At 42.3% G+C, this 22,180-nt stretch overlaps 1 protein-coding gene across 1 annotated transcript in view; it reads left to right on the top strand.

Annotated features, from left to right (window-relative positions):
- Nucleotides 1–22,180, top strand: part of LOC309558463 (uncharacterized protein) — a 114,503-nt gene that overhangs the window by 27,692 nt on the left and 64,631 nt on the right. Inside the window, exons 12-13 of the mRNA XM_082261534.1 lie at nt 1,799–2,063; nt 14,911–14,963. Of these exons, the coding sequence (XP_082117660.1) occupies nt 1,799–2,063; nt 14,911–14,963 (318 nt within the window). The remainder of the gene's footprint in view (nt 1–1,798; nt 2,064–14,910; nt 14,964–22,180) is intronic.

Genomic DNA, 22,180 nt, shown 5'->3' with positions numbered 1-22,180 from the left:
ATCCCCCCCCCCCCCCAAAAAAAAAAAAAAACGAAAAAATCTAAATTTTTTAACATTTTAAGACAATTTGTTTTCTGCTACATATTTTTGGTATGTAGCAGAAAGATTTTTGTCATTTTTATTGTTTTTTTTTTAACGAGTAATGGTGGTGATCTGCGATTTTTTTTGTGGGACTGCGACATTGCGGCGGACATATCATACCCCTGACTGACATTTTTGACACTTTTGGGGGTACCAGTGACATTACTACAGTAACCAGTGCTATAGATATGCACTGTTACTGTAAAAATGACACTGGCAGGGAAGGGGTAAATTTTATTAGTGATCAAGGGGTTAAGTGTGTCCCTAGGGGCGACATCGGGTCCGCTGGTCACACGTGTGGGGATGCAGGGGAACGTGCAGGGGTGGGAGAACCTGCAGGCTCCTGGGCGAGCGACGTAGTACTGCGTCACTTTGCCCAGGAGGGGCTGACTGCCGCAGTAAATATTCTGTGGGCGGTCGGCAAGTGGTTAAACTCCTTACGGGATGCTACCATACGTCCTCAATACTACATAAATACTCTCCTTCAACCCCCGATAGTTGCTGGAGATATCTGGAAGACAAGGGGTCTTACTGCATATTTTCTGGTCCTGCCCAAAATTGGAACTCTTCTAGAAAGAGGTACATTTCTCAAAAATTGATTGACTACATCCTTCTAGAGGACCCTACTCTTTTTTTTCCTACGCATCTTTAATATTCTTGAGAAAACATACAACAAATCAGTTCTACACCCCCTTGGAGAGACTCACGACCTTCCTTGTCTAGCATTGGCTCTCGAAAGATGAGGTGGAAAACCTGTTACTTTCTGCCCAAAACAGGCATGAGCAGGGCCAGATTAACGTAGGGGCTATTGGAGCTGCAGCTCCAGGCCCCTACCTTTCATATAGGCCCCAGGTTGGCCATATTCACGGTTACCGCTCTTCTGTCACTTGTAAACACAGAAGTCTGGCTTCTATGCTCGCTTCCCCAGGCAGCTCCCTCAGAACCTCCCCACACAGCACGAAGGCCGGACAAGGAGGGACAGTTGCCGATGCATGGATGTGTTTATGGGCTTCAGAGACAGCATCCCATGTGGAATTAGGCATGCATGGCTGCACCCTTCCTCCTCTGGGTGCATGCCAAGGCACGGCCCTTAAGGCCCTTCAAAATCCTCAGCACCAAGCCCATGATGCTCTTAATCCGGCCCTGGGCATGAGACTTACTCCAAAATCTGGGTCCATTGCAACATATTCACATTTTCAGAGGAAGGGAAGGCCCTCTTCGCATCCTGAGTGCATTAAGACACTGTATACTACTGCCCCTCCTTCGGTGCCCTTCGTCCCTCTGCTGGCAACCCCATCATTCATACTTCCCTCCCCCCGCCTTCTTTTTTGTTCCTTTTATTTCTCTCTCCTCTCTCACCCCTTTCTCTCGCTAGTTCCTTTCTTATCTTTTTCCTTTTATTTATTGTGTAAAATATTTCATCCTGTGCATTCATGGAGGTAGCAAAAACCTGATCCATGAGAGAGAGAGACGAGCCCCTCATATTCCACTTCAAGCCCTGTTGATTTTCTTGTTAATGGGTGATCAGGAAAGGTCATCCCCGGAACTTCATGTCAACTATAACTGGTATTGTATCCTCTGTTGTTCTGGACCTCTCTGAGGTCACTTAATGCGTATATCCTTCTAATGTGATTTGCTGCTCTGTGTATGCCGGATACTTTAAATAAAGAATTTTAAAAAAATAGGAATAATATGCTGATTATGTATATCTCTCCAGGTATTCAACCCTTTGTTGTTCTGACCAAGGGTATAAAGGACTTCGGACTCAGAACCAAATTTGCTCAGATGGGGATAGAGAAGGTTTGTCCTATAGAAAATTACATTATCTCCGACCATTTGATTGACAGGCACAAGCATCTCAAGTTGCTGAACTTTTTGAAAGACATCTTGCAGTCTGTAAACTTCCACCTGCAGGAGAGCGACAATTCCCAAACTCAGCGATATGAATGGATGAGCTTCCTGATGCAGATGGCCAACAACATTTGATATAGTTACCCCTGAAGCCCAACTCCCCCCAATCTCGTTGGAGCAGCCCTGGCACCCTTAAGCCTCGTACACATGATACGATTTTTAGACAATTGATTGTCCATTTGTTTTTTATGCTAATCTCATATCAAAATGGAAGAGGTTACTAAAGTTACAAAAGTTCTTGTATGCCAGAATAAAAAATCGGAAGTGATGTCATGTTTTGTATTGTATGAAAATCATACGATCTGGTATCGTACGAGGAAAATGTGCTTACACCATTGGATAATATCAGATGACCTGTCATCATTGATCAGACTATTGTACCATCGCTTCGAAAAGTGGTATTTTTCATACGATTTTTGGATCGTGTTTGCGGGCCATTGAATTCCTGTATACTTGCTGTACCGACTTAAAAAAAAGTTTTAACCCCTTCATGACCAGGGAATGTTTTGCTATTTGCCACTGTGCTAATGTAACTGGTATTTGGGCGGTCATGCAACACTGTACTCAAACAAAATTTATATAATTGTTTTCACACAAATAGAGCTTTCTTTTGGTGGTATTTGGTCACCACTGGGTTTTTTACTTTTTGCAAAATAAACAAAAAATTACTAAAAATTTTGAAAAACAAAAACAATATTTTTTTACATTCTGCTATAAAGCATATTCATGAATAAAAATGTTAAAAATGAAATGTCTTCATAAATTGTGGCCAACATTTATTCTGCTACATGTCTTTGTTAAAAAAACAAAACTCAAATGTATATTGATTTGTTTGCATTAAAGTTTTAGCATCTACAAACTATGGGATATATACTGGAATTTTTTTTATCTGACACTAACTGCTGGGGGGAATTGACTAACCTACAGAATAAAACTTGGTAGTTGCAAATTTTTGTGCCGTGGGATATTTGCAAAACTTTTTATCAGAACTTTATTTTCAGCAAAAAACATAAAAAAAATGTCTGAACAGAAACACAATGTAATCTCCACTTTTTAAAAAAAATTAGGTTGTATTGAGTAAATACATGCCAAATGTGTCAGTTCTCACAATTGCATGGGTTTTGCTAAACTGCGACAAACTATGCTACTCAAATATTTACTTAGATGACACTTTAAAAAACCTCTGCAGCTCATCAAATTAGGGTTAGCTGTAAATAATGGCTCTAGAATTATTCATCTGGCTCTGGAATATGTGCTGATATGTGATGCGCAATTGGCAGCAAATCAGCTTTAATCAGGGATAGAGGACCTAACTGGTTTATGCCTAACTTTTATTTCATCTATATGGATGGGGGTTTAGGAGTACACTGCTCTTGCACTGGCAGGGTTTGCAAATCTCAAACTTATTGTTGTAGTAAACACAAGACTTATCCCCTATTAGAACTAAGGATATGTAGTCTACTTGTCTCAAGATTACATGCAAACATCATGATGTTTGTGTATCTTTTTGAACTGTCACTATGTAACAGTCAGCAGGTAACATAAACACTCTCACACTTGCATAAAGCCCACCCCTAGCCAAGCCCCCAAAAGTGTGGATACCAAAACCATAAGATACATTGAATTAGCTTACAAGTGTATTATGGATTTTGGAATTTTTGTATATATTTTACTAACACTGACCTATGTGCCCTATGTGCCCATAAAAATGTAAAGGGTCCCTAACAATGATATAGCCCATTACACTTTAAGTGTCCTGTATGTATGGCCAACATTTTCCTTTACTCCCTAATCCAGATGAGCAACAGTTTTATTGCAACAAGTGTACTGTACTCGTTTAAATACTTTCCCTTACCTTTTGTTTTGGTGACAGCTGTAACATTTTGGATTTCCCATTGCTTTTTGTCTTGGTGACAAATGTCATTGGCAAAAATAAAGAACTTAAATATCCTCAAGTTGGACTCCATCCAAAACTAAATAAAAAATGTTTTAGCTATATACACATTAAAGCGAATATAAAGTCTCCTTTAAAAAAAAAAAACAATCATGTTATACTTACCTACTCTGTGCAGTTGGTTTTGCACAGAGCAACCCAGACCCTCCTCTTCTCAGGTCCCTCTTCTGTGCTCCTGACCCCTCCCTCCTGCTGAGTGCCCCCACAGCAACCGAGCAGAGTCACAGCGTCCTATGTCCATTCAGACAGGGAGCCATGACCCAGCCCCACCCCCTCTCTCTCCTTATTGACTGACTGACTTTGATTGACAGCAGTGGGAGCCAATTGTGCCGTGCTGCTCTTTTAACCTATGAGGAGGGGAGTCCCGGGCAGCTGAGAATCTCCTGCAACATGACTGGATAGAGATAGGGCTCAGGTACATATTAGGGGGGCTGAGGGGGGTTGCCGCACACAGAAAGTTTTTTTATCCTAATGCATAGAATTCATTAGGATAAAAAAAGCCTTCTGCCTTTATAATCCCTTTAATCATCTCCCTACTTGTATACTTAACAATCCAAAATTAACTTTTATTCTGTTCTTAAAATTAAATGCCTAACTAATTATAATATATTATCTTTTTGTAATTACCCTGCCCCCTAAGAAAACTCTAAAAGACCGTAGGCTGCCATTATGCTGACTCTAACAGTAAGCTAAACTAAATTGGTTTAGAGAACTAACCTTCAAGCCCAAATGAACTCTCAGTTTAAAGCAGCTAAATACTTTCCAGGTATACCGAAAAAAAGGTCTGTAGTCTTTCAGTTTGTTATTGTAGCACCACTAGTATGCTAGATGTATATAGATTTAGCTGCCAGTGTAGGAACATCTGGCTGAGAGCCAGGCCTGGGTTGAATCTCGGTCATGGCTTAATGGATGACTTATCAGGCAGCTCTTCTGGTGCCTCCCCCTTCCTTCTGGAACCTTGGAGAAGCATCCAGATGTAGTGGGCAGAAGCCAACAAAGGCTGCTCGGAATATTTATGGGGCCCCAGCCAATCCCAGCAAATGGGCTGAGCAGAGGGAAGGTCACTTCATAAATACTCATGGGTCATGCCAGCAGGAGCAGTCAGTTGGAAGGTGGAAGATGGAGATGGAGTGCTGAGGAGGCTGTTGGAGGCCTTCACAGGGCACCACTAGTCTGGGGGGGGGGGGGTGACCTTTGGCCTGGGGCTCAAGTGCTGGAAGGATCTCCCTCAACACATGAAGGAACCCCTTCCTGAAGGCACAGGAGCAAGAGGAGGACGGCAGGAGCAAGTCAGCAAGTCCGGGAAATCTCCTGAGAAGTCAGCCAGGTGGGCAGGTGAGGTGTGAGGAGAGAGAGTGTCAGTCTGTAAGGACTGTGGAGAAGTTATCCTGGAAGGCTAGTGAAAGGGGCAGCTGCAGCCAGGCAGGCTGGCAGTGCCTTAATAGGTGATGATGGAATCCGTACAGGGATGAATGCTGGACAATGACTTTTTGCTAAACACCAAAGGAGCCTCTGGTTCCTGCCTATAAAAGGCTTTTGCTCTAAATCTGAATGCTGTATCAGATTAACCATTAGTGTGTTACTGGAGTTCTACAAGCAAATGTGCTGGAGGAAGTGAGGAGTGTATATGGACTGTATATAGGGGAAGTTGTCCCTGGAATTGATGTACAGACAAGTGGGCATCCCATGATCCCCAATCCCTATCCCAGTTCTAATCCCTCAATAAATTAACAAAAACAAACCACTGGACTGTTCTCTGACTTGGAGGGACTTAGAAAATTCAGTGTGCCTGGCTGTGCAGGGTGGGGGATCCCATTCTACTTGCGGCTCCATAAGGAATGCCTGATTTGGTGGCTTCGTCCAGGATATTGCCCACGACAACCTGCACAGTTGTAGTTCTTAGAGATTCATCAAGCCTAGGAACTGTGGTTTGTTCCAAAACAAACCACTTGAGGGTTAAAACCGGGGAGACTGACATGCTCTGCCTATTTGTAATTGTGTACTTAAGTTAGGTGTCGTTGCCCATAGCAACCAGCGAGAGCTGCTGCAAGTCAGTGGAGTTAGCAACGCACTGCATTCCTAGTTGCTCCATCCGCATCTGGAACAGACACTTGTACTACAAGCCCTCCTATTCAGTGAGAACTGTGTAATGTGCTGTCACCTGTGGCAGCCACAGCGGGCGATCGCTCCCTTGGATTACAAAATGTCTAACAGCCTGCTAAAGATAGAAAAAATGACTATATGCTGCAATGTCCTGCTCAGAATAGTAAAATGTGCACCAAAATGTCGGCTGTTGCCCATGGTGATTGGGATAAGCCAGCGGGTGTCTGCAGGAGGGGGTCTATCAGTTGCCCAAAATATATTCAAAGATACAGCGCTACTTTGTACATAAATACAGTATAACTGTGCAAAATTAGCCAGATAATAAAGTGCATACAATAATCAAAGTGCAAATATAGTGCAATGTTATAATCAAATAGTGCAAAGTGTAAACAAATATCTCATAAGGTGCAAATAAATGTCCATATGAAGTGAATCAATCCATTCATGTTGCTTCCTTCACAATGTGCAAAACTTGACTGAAAGAGTGCTTAAAGGTGCTCGTGCTTCCTCCACCACCTAAAGATGGCCTCTCACCTTAAAGTTAGACCCGTGTTTTACCACCAGGTCCAAATCAGCAGTTCCCCTGAGGAGAGATAAGATCACTCCACTATAACAGAAAACCCTCCATAAAAACCTCTTGAGAAGCTAGGTTGGTTTCCACCTGAATGGCTCACACCATTGTCAAGTGTGCTTAAAAAAAAAGAGGTGGATATCTAGTGCTCTCTGTTTATCATACAGTTTATCAAATAAAAAAACATTTAATGTACTCACATAAAAAGCACATAAAGCTGTGTGGGCTTATCTCACGTAGGTATGTGAAAGATCAGAGCTGGCTGCCGGGTCCCGTCTGCTAGGAAGTCTTTCTAGCAACTACTTGATTGCTATACTATATTTACTCATTTATTTCACAAATTCTTTCACATAAGTTGCGCTGATTTTTTCCTATTTTTAATACTATCAGTTGCCCAACCACAGCTGCCCTCACCCTGCTAGCTACAGTGTGCTGTATGTTACAGACTTTGCTGTTACTCTTGGTAACCACAGCAAACGTGTCAAGGTCTTACCTTGCCTACCTGTCTGCAGCCATCTTGGACATGTGCTGACTGCTGTCTTTTTAGATTCTGATTGCTTCATCGCTTATTGCTGTTTCCTGGGCGTCGCTTAGTGATGAGGTTGCACACAGTATATATATATATATATATATATATATATATATACCACCTGTTGGCTTGCAGTACTTTGCTTGTGTGTTTGTGCTTCTAGGTGCATCTCTGCTGGCTTTCTACTGGTTTCCGCGTTCCTCCGTTTATGACCTGGCTTTGGTTGACGACCTTCCTGGCTCTCGATTTCCATTTTGGCTGATGACCTTCCTGGCTCTCGATTCCCATTGGCTTATAACTTTCTTTGACTACAGTTCCGTCTATTCTTATCATTTTCTCCATTCCCAGATCCAAACTCAATCACCTCATGGTGGGGCGAACCTGAGGCCCGCGACCTGGCACCAACAAGCAGCGAAGTCCATCTCCACCATCAGGAACCCTGGTGAATACCGGTTGGCACTTAGACTCTGCACCTCAGGTTAGCCTGTGTCTTCCACCAGGGTGACCTGGCTGTACGCTAGGCTCTGCTATGGGAGGCGTGACAAAATGCTTGCTACCACCTGCTCCCAGTTGCTCAGGCACAGTCAGTGCCAAGCGACATGTCCTGATAAGTTCTGCAAGTGCCACTATCATCATCATCTGTGTGATACCTGTACTTGCAAACATCAGCATGGTTAACAAGGGATTACAGGAGAGCACGCAGGAAAAAAGCCCGCTTATGAGAGCTGCGGGCGCCAGCCAGTTTGGAAGCTTGGGGGTGGAGCCACACCCCAAAGGAAACCCAGCATGCCCTGCTGGCAGCGAGAGAAAGGAGTAAGATGGCAGAAGGTGCACATGTGTTCCCAGCACTGACCTGGTTGCCTGACATACAGGAGCTGACACTGGTTGACTCTGGTGTCAGGCTGGAGCATCGAGGGGGATTCACCCTTGGGATGATCAAGGGGACAGAGACGCTGTGTCTACTGTGTCCTGGCTGCAGGAGACTGACCGCAGTGGTTAGTGCCTGGATCCACTGCGGACACGGCGACGAGCCACTCACCCGGCTTACACTGAGCGAGTAGGAGCCCCTCAGATACAGTGTGGAACTGTGGTCCGGTCTATGCACGGAACAGCTGCGGAAGTCCTGGAAGGCAAGTGCAGGCCTTGAAGCATCTGCTAAAGGAGGGGTTGAGTCTGAGGCTGGTGACTCTTCTGTGAAGACAAGCGACATCAGGGAAGAAGAGTACTGTCCAGAAGGAACCAGACACTATCCATGCAATACCGACTGTGCCAACACATTCTGCCAACCCCACCTTGAAGGAGCCAGTGCAGGAGGGTAATGCGTCCTCAGGTGCGCCAGTGGGGAGAGGCAGTGATAGGGCCATTGACTGGGGGTCACTCAGACTGCAGGCTGAATTTGGGCCCATGCATGAGGAGTTTACAGACTGGTCATCCTATAGCAGCTATGTAGAAGAGTGGGAGTGGGGACCCTCTCAAGACAAGGTGGAAGTACTGTTCGGGGTGATGGATGCACCAGGGTCATCTGAAGGGACCGAAGGATGCCTGCAGATCCCAGTCAGTGTGAGCCAGAAATTCTTCGACAGACCCTCTACCACCCAGACCAGGGCTGCTGAGTGCAGGCAGTGGGTTGTGAGGTCGCCCAAGGCCTGTGTTCTTTCTGAAAAGGGAAAGCCAAGAGAAATACTAATGTTTTCAAGGTTCCAATGGGAGGTGCAGCTCTGGGGTGGGGTCCCAAAAAGTATGTCATAGACAAATACATGGTGGTAGTAGTAGTAGTTAAAGCTGGACAGCCCACCAAGGGCCACTCTGTCGCTGTCAGAGGAGCTGATGGGAACATGAAGAGACTGCCAAATCCTCACTGTCACCTGTGAAGGACTGATGTGGACTCTGTCCTGGGACAAGGCCATCCAGCGCCCAGGGCAAAGATGCCAAACTGTGCCCCCTCATTCCCTTAGGGTTAGGTTGAGGGTGCCCCCATCCCTGCAAAAAACTATTGCGCCCAGGGCACCGTCCCTCCTGCCCACCCCTTGTCGCAGCCCTGTATGGACTGTTCAGCTTACAAGTAAAATTTACATGGACAGCAGGGGAGATTGCTGCCTTTGCTTCTTTGCTCACAGACTAGGCGGGCTTAGCACCCTGACCTGTTTTCCAGATGGATGTTCTGTTCCCACTGAAGAACTGTGGGTGAGGCCTAATATCCTGCTACTGCTTTGCTAAACTTAGAGGGGCTCCTCCTACCAGAGACTCTTTCAAAAAATTTGTTGCTGTTTTATTGCTTCTGTCAGCAGGTTTATGCCTGTATCTAAAACATAAATATGTAGATAAAGGTGTGAACTGATATCAAAAGTTCTAATAAAACATAAAGCACACAGTGGTCACATAAATAAACAAATAAATGCAAAAGGTGTGTATTCACATTTAACCAGTAATTACGTGCCTATAAAAGTGCTCAAATAGGTAATATATTACAAAACATTGTGCTAGGATTATACATTCAATATGATGAAAGTCCGTATTACAAATTTCTGTGTTGTTTAAACAGGTATATCCCTTCACCATGTGGTATAAAGTAGTAGGTGCTGGAGAATAAAGCAAATCTTCGGTGTAATGCTACCTATGAGCTCATGGGCAGCTCACCTTACTGCTGTGAGGTAACAGCATGGGTTAATAACTTTGTATGTTATTCCGTGTATCTTTGCTCGTGTCTAGGGGGCTGCAGTGCTTTGTCTGGCTTGTGGTTCTCTATAGTAAATGTATGCCCTCAGCGATAACCCTGGGATTCCTCCTAAGTTTACTTCGTTTTATGTATAGGTATGAAAGAAACTCTCCATAGTGTAATACAGTTTTGATTGATTTATTCAGTTAAAAAAACTACTAATGTACTCACTTTTTAACAAAAAAAAAAAACTTGTATACTCCACAAGCGCTGAGCTCATACAAAGGTCACTTCCGGTATGCCTCCGCCCTATGTGTTTTGTCACGGACAAGCGACTTCATCAGGGGATGGCAGGGGACATTATAGGCACGTAATTACTGGTTGAATATGAATACATATCTTTTGCAATTATTTGTTTATTTATGTGAACACTGTGTGCTTTATGTTTTATTAGACGTTTTGATGTCAGTGCACACCTTTACCTACATATTTATGTTTTAGATACAGGCATTTTATTCACATTCACTTCTTTTGAACACACCTTCACCATTCTAATAGCGCAGTACCAACATCATTTTGCAATGATAGGAATGTGAGTTTTTTTTGTTTTCTATATCACTGTGGACCATTCTTCACGATTCTGTCACCCTTCTTCATGATGGACTCAGCATTTTCCAGCTTGCTGGGAGGGCTTTTTTTTTACTTTACTTTACTTTTTTGCTTTATACTGTGTTTGATTTAGTTTCAGGGAACTGTAGCTAGGATGTGTATATACTGCAGATATGTAATGTTCATAAGGGAAGATTTCCCCTCTTTTACTTTTCTGGGCACAACCCACAATTTGGGATTCTCATTTACTTTCAATGATAATGGTAACCAGGACAAAAAGAGAGGGTGAATCTCCATAACAGGGGCACAGAAAGCCATAAAACCTGACAGAGGTTCTAATCCCTCTAGTCTATTCAAAACTTTAAAAAAAAGTTTTGCCTTGAGTTATACTTTAGGGAGTATACGGGGGCAGGGGGTTACATTAATTGTAAGCATAACATTAGGATAAAATCAAGTCATGTTGAAGAGGGGACAAATTAGCACAATGGTGGATTTGTCACCGGTTTTCAATTGATAAAAATTCAGTTGGCAGCACATTCACTTACATGAGTATTTGATGTTTCCAAAATAAAGTCATACAGATCATCCTCTGAAAGTTATTCTGGGAATGTTTACATATATATATATTGTAAGGGTTTGGCTCGGTAGCGGGTGTGGGTGACCCCCTGGGTGGGTTCGCTACACAGAGAGACAGCCGAGGAGTGGTTGAAAACAACGGTCTATGGTTTATTCTTCCAATTTGCTGGAAACAAGTACAAACATCCAAACAGCATAAATCAAACAAAACATAAAATAAACCCTGGCCACTTGGGGCGTCTACCTTCACAACACAGGAACCTACCTATGGAGTCTGTCCCAACCTACTGCTGGGCAGAAACTGCTGGTCATACAGCAGAAAACCAATAGTCTATTTGTTTTCCTTTCACACAGAAAAAGTCAACACCACCTCACCTTCAGAAGTCTTTCTCAGCTCACTGCTCTCCTTAACGCACAAAGCCTCAGGAGGCAGCAATCAGTAGTCATCCTCTGGATAACTTATAGAGGCCTTAATTTCCTCATTCTGAATAGCTGAAGCTTTCCAACGTCCTTAAACCTTTCTGGCTACCTCTGCAGCCGACACCTGAAAGTAATTGGTGAATTGTCTAAGCAAGGCAGAAATGTATCTCCCGTCTGTGACAACACCCACAGATTTACTTGACTTCCTGTCACAATATATACTATATATATATATAGTATCAGTACACCCCTCACATTTTTGTAAATATTTAATGATATCTTTTCATGTGACAACACTGAAGAAATGACACTTTGCTACAATGTAAAGTATTGAGTGTACAGCTTGTATAACAGTGTAAATTTGCTGTCCCCTCAAAATAACTCAACACACAGCCATTAAGGTCTACAAAAGTGAGTACATCCATGAGTGACAATTTCCAAATTGGGACCAAAGTGTCAATATTTTGTGTGGCCACCATTATTTTCCAGCACTGCGCTCCTCCACCTTCCATTTGAGGATGCCCCACAGATGCTCAATAAGGTTTAGGTCTAGAGACATGCTTGGCCAGTCCATCTCCTTTACCCTCAGCTTCTTTAGCAAGGTAGTGGTCATCTTGGAGGTGTGTTTGGGGTCGTTATCATGTTGGAATACTGCCCTGCGGCCAAGTCTCTGATAGGAGGGGATCATGCTATGTTTCAGTATGTCACAGTACATGTTGGCATCCATGGTTCCCTCAATGAACTGTAGCTCCCCAGTGCCGGCAGCACTCATAAAACCTCAGACCATGACATTCCCACCACCATGCTTGACTGTAGGCAAGATGTACTTGTCTTTGTATTTCTCACCTGGTTGCCGCCACACACGCTCAACACCATCTGAACCAAATAGGTTTATCTTGGTCCCATCAGACCACAGGACATGGTTCCAGTAATCCATGTCCTTAGTCTGCTTGTCTTCAGCAAACTGTTTGTGGGCTTTCTTGTGCATCACCTTTAGAAGAGGCTTCCTTCTGGGATGAGAGCCATGCCGGGCAATTTGATGCAGTGTGCAGCGTATGGTCTGAGCACTGACAGGCTGACTCCCCACCCCTTCAACTTCTGCAGCAATGCTGGCAGCACTCATACGTCTATTTCCCAAAGACAACCTCTGGATATAATGCTGAGCACGTGCACTCAACATCTTTGATAGACCTTGGCGAGGCCTGTTCTGAGTGGAACCTGTCCTGTTAAACCGCTGTATGGTCTTGGCCACTGTGCTGCCGCTCAGTTTCAGTGTCTTGGCAATCTTCTTATAGACTAGGCCATCTTTATGTAGAGCAACAATTCTTTTTTTCAGATCCTCAGAGAGTTCTTTGCCATGAGGTGCCAAGTTGAACTTTCAGTGACCAGTATGAGAGAGTGAGAGCGATAACACCAAATTTAACACACCTGCTCCCCATTCAGAACTGAGACCTTGTAACACTAACAAGTCACATGACACCAGGGAGGGAAAATGGCTTATTGGACCCAATTTGGACATTGTCACTTAGGGGTGTACTCACTTTTGTTGCCAGTGGTTTAGACATTAATGGCTGTGTGTTGAGTTATTTTGAGGGGACAGCAAATTTACACTGTTATACAAGCTGTACACTCACTACTTTACATTGTAGCAAAGTGTCATTTCTTCAGTGTTGTCACATGAAAAGATAGAATAAAATATTTACAAAAATGTGAGGGGTGTACTCACTTTTGTGAGATACTGTATATATATATATATATATATATATATATATATACATCGTATATGTGTTATGTGTTATACAGTATATATGTTTTTTAATTTTAGCACAAACCCTGTCCCCTGGCACACAGTAGTTCACAGTCACTCAGAAAGCAGGCAGTGGTATAATTTAGGTAAGGTGCAGGAGGTAAGGCTTGTTTTACTCCAAACTTGAAGAAAGATTATGGAGGCCATTTCTAACTGTTCTCTCTCTTCAGGATGCAGCCACCATTATATATTCATTTTCTAGTGAACTACAACTCAGGGGACCCCATTGCAAAGGTAAAGCCTGAGTCTGGAATGAGCTCTCCTAAAAGGTGACAAGGACACTCTCTAGGATCTTTTGGCTTGTACTCACTGTGCCCCGTGTACTTGAATGCTTTCCTGCAGTTCCAGTCGTGCTTCCAGGTCGGATCCTCTGTGGACTTTCTGCACTGCTCTTATGGAACTCAGGATGGGGGTCCCCTAGCTCTTAGCTGGAGCTTGGACCCAGATTGAATATTACTTCTCTGCTCCAGGGGAGCCAAAACTAAATTTTGCCTCAACTGTTAGAAACCAAGCCAGGAGGGTGCTACATTTTTTTTTTAATTTTCTTGATTTTTCCTTTTTTTTTTTCTGAGGTCTCTAGATGCAGTGGATCATTAATAGTGATTTATTTTGGGATGCAATCGGCCTGCAATAGATCCTAATAGCAATGACCTATTGCTGTTTGGCTTGTAGGAACAGGACTAACATTTCCACCCGATCCACCATACTGAAAGAGCACCGTGATGTCACATCTCTTCCTCTGTAAACACAACCCGAAAGTGTTTTATTGACTTTTACTTTTAGAACATTGTATCAGCTCCCAGTGTAACGTTAAAAAAACCCTACCTCGTGAAAATTCCCTACCCTCGTCACTTCCTGTGCACATACGTCATGGAACAGCTGAGCAGCTTACCAGTGCGCATGCTCACAGCTCCGGAGGGTAGGGAATTTTCACGGGGTAGTGTTTTGTAACGTTACACCGCATCAGCTGTTGCCGCGGGTACATGAAATCATCTCCGCTCCTACCCCTGTGACTTCCCTGATCTCGGCTACTAAATGTAAAAGCGGCTCTCTGCTCAGTGATTTATATTTTCATAGACCCGCCGCCGCTTTTACATTTAGTAGCCGAGATCAGGGAAGTCACAGGGGTAGGAGCGGAGATGATTTCATGTACCCACCTCAAACACTACCCCGTGAAAATTCCCTACCCTCCGGAGCTGTGAGCATGCGCACTGGTAAGCTGCTCAGCTGTTCCATGACGTAGGTGCACAGGAAGTGACGAGGGTAGGGAATTTTCACGGGTAGGGTTTTTTCACAGAACACCGGGATTGGCGCTGGTTACCAGCTGTCCCGAAGTGGACCCACACCAGCAGCTGTTTATAAATACATGGTAGAGGAGCCATGCCCAATATTTAGCGTGATTTAGCTACGCCTAATTTTGGCGCATGCCTTCTCCATCCCAAGGTTTCCCTCGTTTTTCAAGTTCCAAGTGGAGGTATGAGAGAGAAACAAAAGTAAGAGAATACGATGGACTGTGTAAGTGAAAATGATATTTCGGGGTGACGGGTTCATCCGAGCTCGGGGTGTCTGAGGTCACTGTGAACAGAACCTGCCGTGACTTTACCCGGAGAATGTTCACAGCACACGTCTGCTGTGGTTATCACTTCGTATTTTCACTTTCACTTTGAAAATTATAAAATCTACAACTCTTCAGACTTTGTATCAGAACTCTCCCATCTCAGGACTTTGCAAGGAAGACATCATACTGTGAGTAACATTGTATATCATACTGTGAGTAACATTGTATATTATACTGTGAGTAACATTGTATATCATACTGTGAGTAACATTGTATATCATACTGTGAGTAACATTGTATATTATACTGTGAGTAACATTGTATATTATACTGTGAGTAACATTGTATATCATACTGTGAGTACCATTGTATATCATACTGTGAGTAACATTGTATATCACACTGTGAGTAACATTGTATATCATACTCTATGTGTTCCATTGAGTGCTATTGGCAGGATGCCTGATATCCAGCACAGCTCTTTCTGCAGCACATCGCACCCAGCACAACTCACACTGCAGAATATTACACCCAGCACAGCTCACACTGCAGAATATTACACCCAGCACAGCTCACACTGCAGAATATTACACCCAGCACAGCTCACACTGCAGAACATTGCACCCAGCATACGTCACAATGTAGAACATTATGACCAACCATGCTTCACATTGTAGAACATTACACCCAGCACAGCTCACACTGCAGAATATTACACACAACACATTGCTCACACTGCAGAATATTACACCCAGCACAGCTCACACTGCAGAATATTACACACAGCACAGCTCACACTGCAGCACAGCACAGCTCACACTTCAAAACATTACACATAGCACAACTCACACTGCAGAATATTACACCCAGCACAGCTCACTCTGCAGAATGTTACACCCAGCACAACTCACACTGCAAAACATTACACCCAGCAAAGCTCACACTGCAGATTATTACACCCAGCACAATTTACACTGCAGAATATTACACCCAGCACAACTTACACTGCAGAACATTACACCCAGCACAGCTCACTCTGCAGATTATTACACCCAGCACAGCTCACTCTGCAGATTATTACACCACGCACAACTCATCCTGCAGAATATTACACCCAGTACAGCTCACACTGCAGAATATTCCACCTAACACAACTCACACGGCAGAATAATACACCCAGCACAACTCACACTGCAGAACATTACACCCAGCACAGCTCACTCTGAAGATTATTACACCCAGCACAACTCACACTGCAGAACATTACACCCAGAACAGCTCACTCTGCAGATTATTACACCAAGCACAACTCATCCTGCAGAATATTAAACCCAGCACAGCTTATACTGCAGAATATTACCAGTAACACAACTCACACTGCAGAATAATACACACAACACAACTCACACTGCAGAATAATACACACAGCACAACTCACACTGCAGAACATTATGCCCAGCACAACTCACATTGCAGATTATTACACCCAGTACAGCTCACACTGCAGAATATTACACCTAACACAATTCACACTGCAGAATATTACACCCGGTACAACTCGTACTGCAGAATATTACACCCAGCTATACAATTGCAACACTTTGCCCACCAACGCTCATTACCTTCTATGCTGTTATCTTTGGGCGTGACCAAAGCCTTTGACACTTTATTGTGGTCCTACCTCATGACTGTACTTCGCCATTATGGATTTAGTTTGTCCTTCTTAACCTGGTTGGCGGCACTCTACGATTCCCCCCCAGGCCAGGGTCAATTACTATCGGTTTGAATCCTCCCTTTTTCCCATTAGAAGAGGCACCCGACAGGGATGCCCATTATCCCCCCTTTTATTTATCCTGGCCTTGGAACCCCTAGCTGAAGATGTCTGCTCCCACCCAGATATTAAAGGCATTGAGATTGCAGGGTTGACACACAAAATATCCTTGTTTGCGGATGATTTTCTGTTATCCCTTACATCCCCTAGAATTTCCTTGCCCAACCTTCTAACCCTCTTGGATTCATTTGCTGCCCTCTCTGGTCTTCATATAAACCCCAACAAATCCAAAGCAAAGTCTGTTAATCTGCCCCCTTGCTGAATTGGAGTCCATAAAATCAGCTTTCCCATTTCAATGGCATTTAACCCTACCTTATCTAGCGGTTAAACTTTCCCCCTACGTACAACGCTTTATATAGTGCCAACTATCCATTTCTCTTTAGAAAGCTGACTGACATGCTCTCCTCTTGGTCTCACTTGTCGCTATCTTGGTTTGGCAGAATTACTACAGTTCGCATGACTTACCTTCCAAAGCTATTATATTTTTTCTGTGTATTACCGGTCCGAATCTCTTCGCACATCTTGTGTATCCACCAACGTAAACTTCTGAAATGTATTTGGGGTACTTCCCGACCTCGCATTAATAAGAGAATTATGTATGCTCGCAGAATATCGGAGGTTTTTCGGTCCCTAACTTAAATGCTTATTACACACATAAATAAATAAATATTAAAGCATAAATATCAATAAATATATAAATATTTCATAAATATCAAAATTAAAAAAAATTCAACATCCGCTCAGTAATAGAACTCGAGCGTTATCAAAACTTTATTCCAAAGTCCCCCAAAAGCCATTGCGTAGCAAATGGCCTACCCCCAAAGCCGAGGCCATTTCAAACATGGATTGCAAATCCAAATTAAAAATACAGTACATGCTTACTACACTGCAGCGTCTATAGCCCCACTATCACATATGCATGACACTATGGGCCACGATCAATTTAGCAGATTTCCCCTCGATCCCTCTTTCCTCCATACCTTGGCTCCCTCCAAAATACCGTCCGAAGAACTTACGACTGTGCTTGACTCATGGGATTGTAAGCTGCATTGTCACTACTCACAAGAGAATAATATTTACTTGTCATTATTTTGAAATAACAACACAACAAAATATTATGATATTGAAATGGCCGCGGCACCTATATTGGTATGAATATTTAATAAATAAATAAATAAATAAATAAATAAATATTAAAGCATAAATATCAATAAATATATAAATATTTCATAAATATCAAAATTCAAAAAAATTCAACATCCGCTCAGTCATAGAACTCGAGCGTTATCAAAACTTTATTCCAAAGTCCCCCAAAAGCCATTGCGTAGCAAATGGCCTACCCCAAACCCGAGGCCATTTCAAACATGGATTGCAAATCCAAATTAAAAATATCTAGGCCTATGTCAGATAGGTGAACACCATCCCTACGGTATAATCCTGGATAACCTCCTTCAAGATCCAAATGGCGGAAAGAAAATCCACCAATGGAAGGCATAAATCTCTCAATTGATCTGTTAATCCTTTTCCTTATCCTCTCCAGAGGTTTAGCCTCTGCAGAAGACAACCAGACCAACCGAGAAATAATTTCTGAAAAAATGATGTGAACATTCGGAAAAACTAACTTAAGTTGCTGTAGATCCTTCTTGATCCTAAATATGAGATCCAATGTTTTAAAACGCCAACGTCATTACCTCCTAAATGGATAATTAACCACTTTAGGACTTCTCACGTTGCTGCTACTGCAGCAAGGTGGCAGCCCTGGGTCTAGCGACGTAGACCTATGTCGCTGGATTCCCTGCTGTCTCGGCGGCGTGCGCACGCCGCTGGAGGCTCGCTCCTGCTGTGTTTAGACACAGCGGGAGTCGGGCCGGAGGAGGAGAGACGGCGATCACCGCCTCTCTTCCCCGCTCGTCTGGGAAAGACTGAGAAAATCCACCCGCTTGTGTAAACAAAGCAGGCGGATCTTCTCTGTGACGGGCAGGGACAGATCACAGGATTCAGCATAGCTGAACCTGCGATCTCTGTCTGTGTCACAGAACCCCCTCCCCCCACACACGTCAGTAAGCATGAGGCACACATTTAACCCCTTGATCACCAACAGGGTTAACCCCTTCCCTGCCAGTGTCCTTATTACAGTAACAGTGCATATTGTTAGCACTGATTACTGTAGTAATGTCACTGGTCTCCCCAAAAGTGTCAAAAATGTCAGTTAGGGGTCCCATCTGTCCACAGCAATGTCGCAGTCCCACAAGAAATCGCAGATCACCGCCATTACTAGTAAAAAAAAAAAAAAACAATAAAAATGACAAATCTTTCCCGCAGTTAGTAACTTTTGTGCAAACCAATCAAAATACGCTTATTGCAATTTTTTTTACCAAAAATATGTAGCAGAAAACAAATTGGCCTAAGATGTTAAAAAAATTTAATTTGTAAATTTTTTGGGGGGAATGATTTATATCAGAATGTGAAAAATATTGTTATTTTTTCAAAATTGTCGCTCTTTTTTTTAAAAAAAAATAAAAATTGCACAGGTAATCAAATACCACCAAAAGAAAGCTCTATTTGTGGGGGGGGGGGGGAGGGGGGGGAGGACATAAATTTAATTTGGGTACAGCGTCGCCCCGCAATTGTTCGTTAAAATAACGCAGTGCCGAATCACAAAATATGGCCTGGTCAGGAAGGGGGTAAAATCTTCCGGTCTTAAATTGGTTAAAAATACACTCATTGAGAATTTTTTTTTTTGTCAAAGACATGTAGCTAAAAACATTTGGCAGAAATATATGACAAAAATTGAATATATTGGATATTTTTTAACTGTCAAAGTAGAAAATGTCAATTTTTTGCAAAATTTCGCTCTTTTTTTATTAATATCGCAAAAAAATAAAAAGTGCAGAGGTGATCAAATACCACCAAAAGAAAGCTCTGTTTTTGGGAAAAAAAGGACGTAAATTTAGTTTGGGTACAGCGTTGCATGACCACGCAATTGTCAGTTAAAGTTGCGCAGTGCCAAGTTGAAAAAAGTGGCCTGGTCATTAAGCAGGAAAATCCTCCAGTCTTAAAGTGGTTAATATTGCTGGATAATGCCAAACCTGCAGTAATTGAGAAACATGAAAGAAAAGATTAGTCCATCGAAGCCCCCGAATCCCTTTCCACAAAACTTGAAAGCGACCCGGCGGTAATGATGAATTGGCGGTATAAATGCGACGGGCTGCTCTCTTATGGGCCCAATAAATATAGGAGTGACCTACAATCCAAATGCAGGACCTGATACCTAAAATTAAAGAGACAAATTAGGATGCACATAGAGATGAAACCTTTGCGATTCCCACCTGCCCAACTTCTTAATAACAGTCTCATCTAAGCCCAGCTTTGAGGCTTCTGTAGCAGCTCCAATCCGAAAAGAATGTGGAGAAAATTTAAAATCAGACAAACCTATATGAGATAAGCATCTTTTAAAAACAGCCGAAAACTGAAATTTGGTAACCATCACAATGCACTAGAAAATGTCCAGAATAAGGAGGTCTAGAAGACAGATATTTACTTAAAATTAAAAAGAGGAAGATAACGGAGTCGCCACAAGTATTCAAGCTAAGCCAAATGCCCTTCCCTAGCTGATCAGTCTTTGATCTCCTGACAAAAACAGACATTTTCTCATCAGAGACCAAAACTTCCTCATGTCTCAAACCAGATAAACCTTGCTTATTGTTAGGCAGCATCTTAGAAATGTGAAAAACACTAGAACAAATGCCGAGTGAAAAAGCAGCGCCTCATACTCAGAGATACACACCTTAGTGTGTTACAGACTTAGTAGCTATACATAGCCTACATAAATTATCTAATGAAATTGGTCTACGCATGTCTGGCTTAAAATTGCATTTTTTAAGACCTTTCAAGGCTTGTCTAACCGAAAAGAAACTGTTACATGAAGGCAAATTATTAAGCCTTAAAAAGAAAGAAACTCCAGCGAACGTCTTGTTTATATGGTTAAAAGAATAATGCATGTTCATAAGAGAACACAGGTAGGCTAAAACAGAATGTTCAGTCGGATTAAAAATCGAAAATTCCATATACTCATTAAATGTGTGAGTAATCAGCCTTGGCATTTCATGGCCTCCGAAACTGTGATAGGTAGTCAGGAGTGAAATCAACAATTTACACCCTTGGAAAGCCTGAAAGTGGGGATTGGTTTTCGGGGTCCTATACTCGGCTATATTGCAAAAAAGTCTCACACATGGGGTATCCCCATACTCAAGAGAAGCAGCAAAATGTATTTTGGGGTGTAATTTCACATATACCCATGGCATGTGTGAGAAATATATCATTTAGTGACAACTTTGTGTAAAAAAAAAAAAAAACAATTCCCGGAACATATGGCAAAATATAAAATATTCAATGGACTCACTATGCCTCTCAGCAAATAGCTGTCTACTTTGCAAAATGGGGTCATTTGGGGGGGTTTGTGCTATCTTGAAATTTCAGGGCCTCTGAAACTGTGACAGGTAGTGCGGAGGTGAAATGCACAATTTACGCCATTAGAAAACCTGAAGGTTGTGATTGGTTTTCAGGGTCCCGTACACAGCTAGGCTCCCAAAAAGTCTCACATATGTGGTATCCCTATAAGCAGGAGAAGCAGCAGAATATATTTTGGGGTGTAATTACACATATACCCATGGCATGTGTGAGCAATATATCATTTCAATGACAACTTTGTGTAAAAAAAAAAAAATAAATTGTAGTCATTTTTCAAACACCTGTGACAAAAAAATGAAATATTCAATGAGCTCAACATGCCTCTCAGGACATTCCTTAGGATGTCTACTTTCCAAAAAGTGGTAATTTGGGGGGGGCGGGGTTGTACTGCCCTGCCATTTTAGCACTTCATGAAATGAGATAGGTAGTCAGAAAGTAAAAGCTGCTTAAATTTCAGTATTTACACCATAGCTTGTAGACGCTATAACTTTTGCGCAAACCAATAAAAATACGCTCATTGAGATTTTTTTTTCAAAGACATGTAGCTAAATACATTTTGGCCAAAATATATGACATAAATTGAGTATATTGAATATTTTTTAAAAGACAACGTTTAAAGTGTCATTTTTTCTCAAAATTTTCGCTCTTTTTGTTTATTAATATCGCAAAAAAAAAAAAAAAAAAGCGCAGAGGTGATGAAATACCACCAAAAGAAAGCTCTGTTTGTGGGAAAAAAAGGACTTAAATTTTTTTTGGGTACAGCATTGCATGACCGCGCAATTGTCAGCTAAATTCACGCAGTGCCAAGTTGAAAAAGGGGCCTGATCTTTGAGCAGCCAAATCCTCCGGGGCTTAAGTGGTTAAAATGTAGTAGTCATATCCCAAAAAATGTGTATCTTTTTTTTTTTTTTATCTCATTGATGAAATGTAAGAAATAATGTACATATCACTCCATAACCACATACACTGCATATATAATTTGAGGTAAATATGCTTATAAAATAGTTTATCATTTGCCAATTTTAAAAAAATTGTCCCCGGATTTCATTTTGAAAAAACTGATCACCTGATTGTAGATTATTACACCCAGTACAGCTAAAACTT

This window comes from Pelophylax lessonae, assembly GCF_965119305.1.
Source record: "Pelophylax lessonae genome assembly, chromosome: 6".
NCBI classification, from domain to species: domain Eukaryota; kingdom Metazoa; phylum Chordata; class Amphibia; order Anura; family Ranidae; genus Pelophylax; species Pelophylax lessonae.
This window is presented reverse-complemented; position numbering and strand designations above follow the sequence as displayed.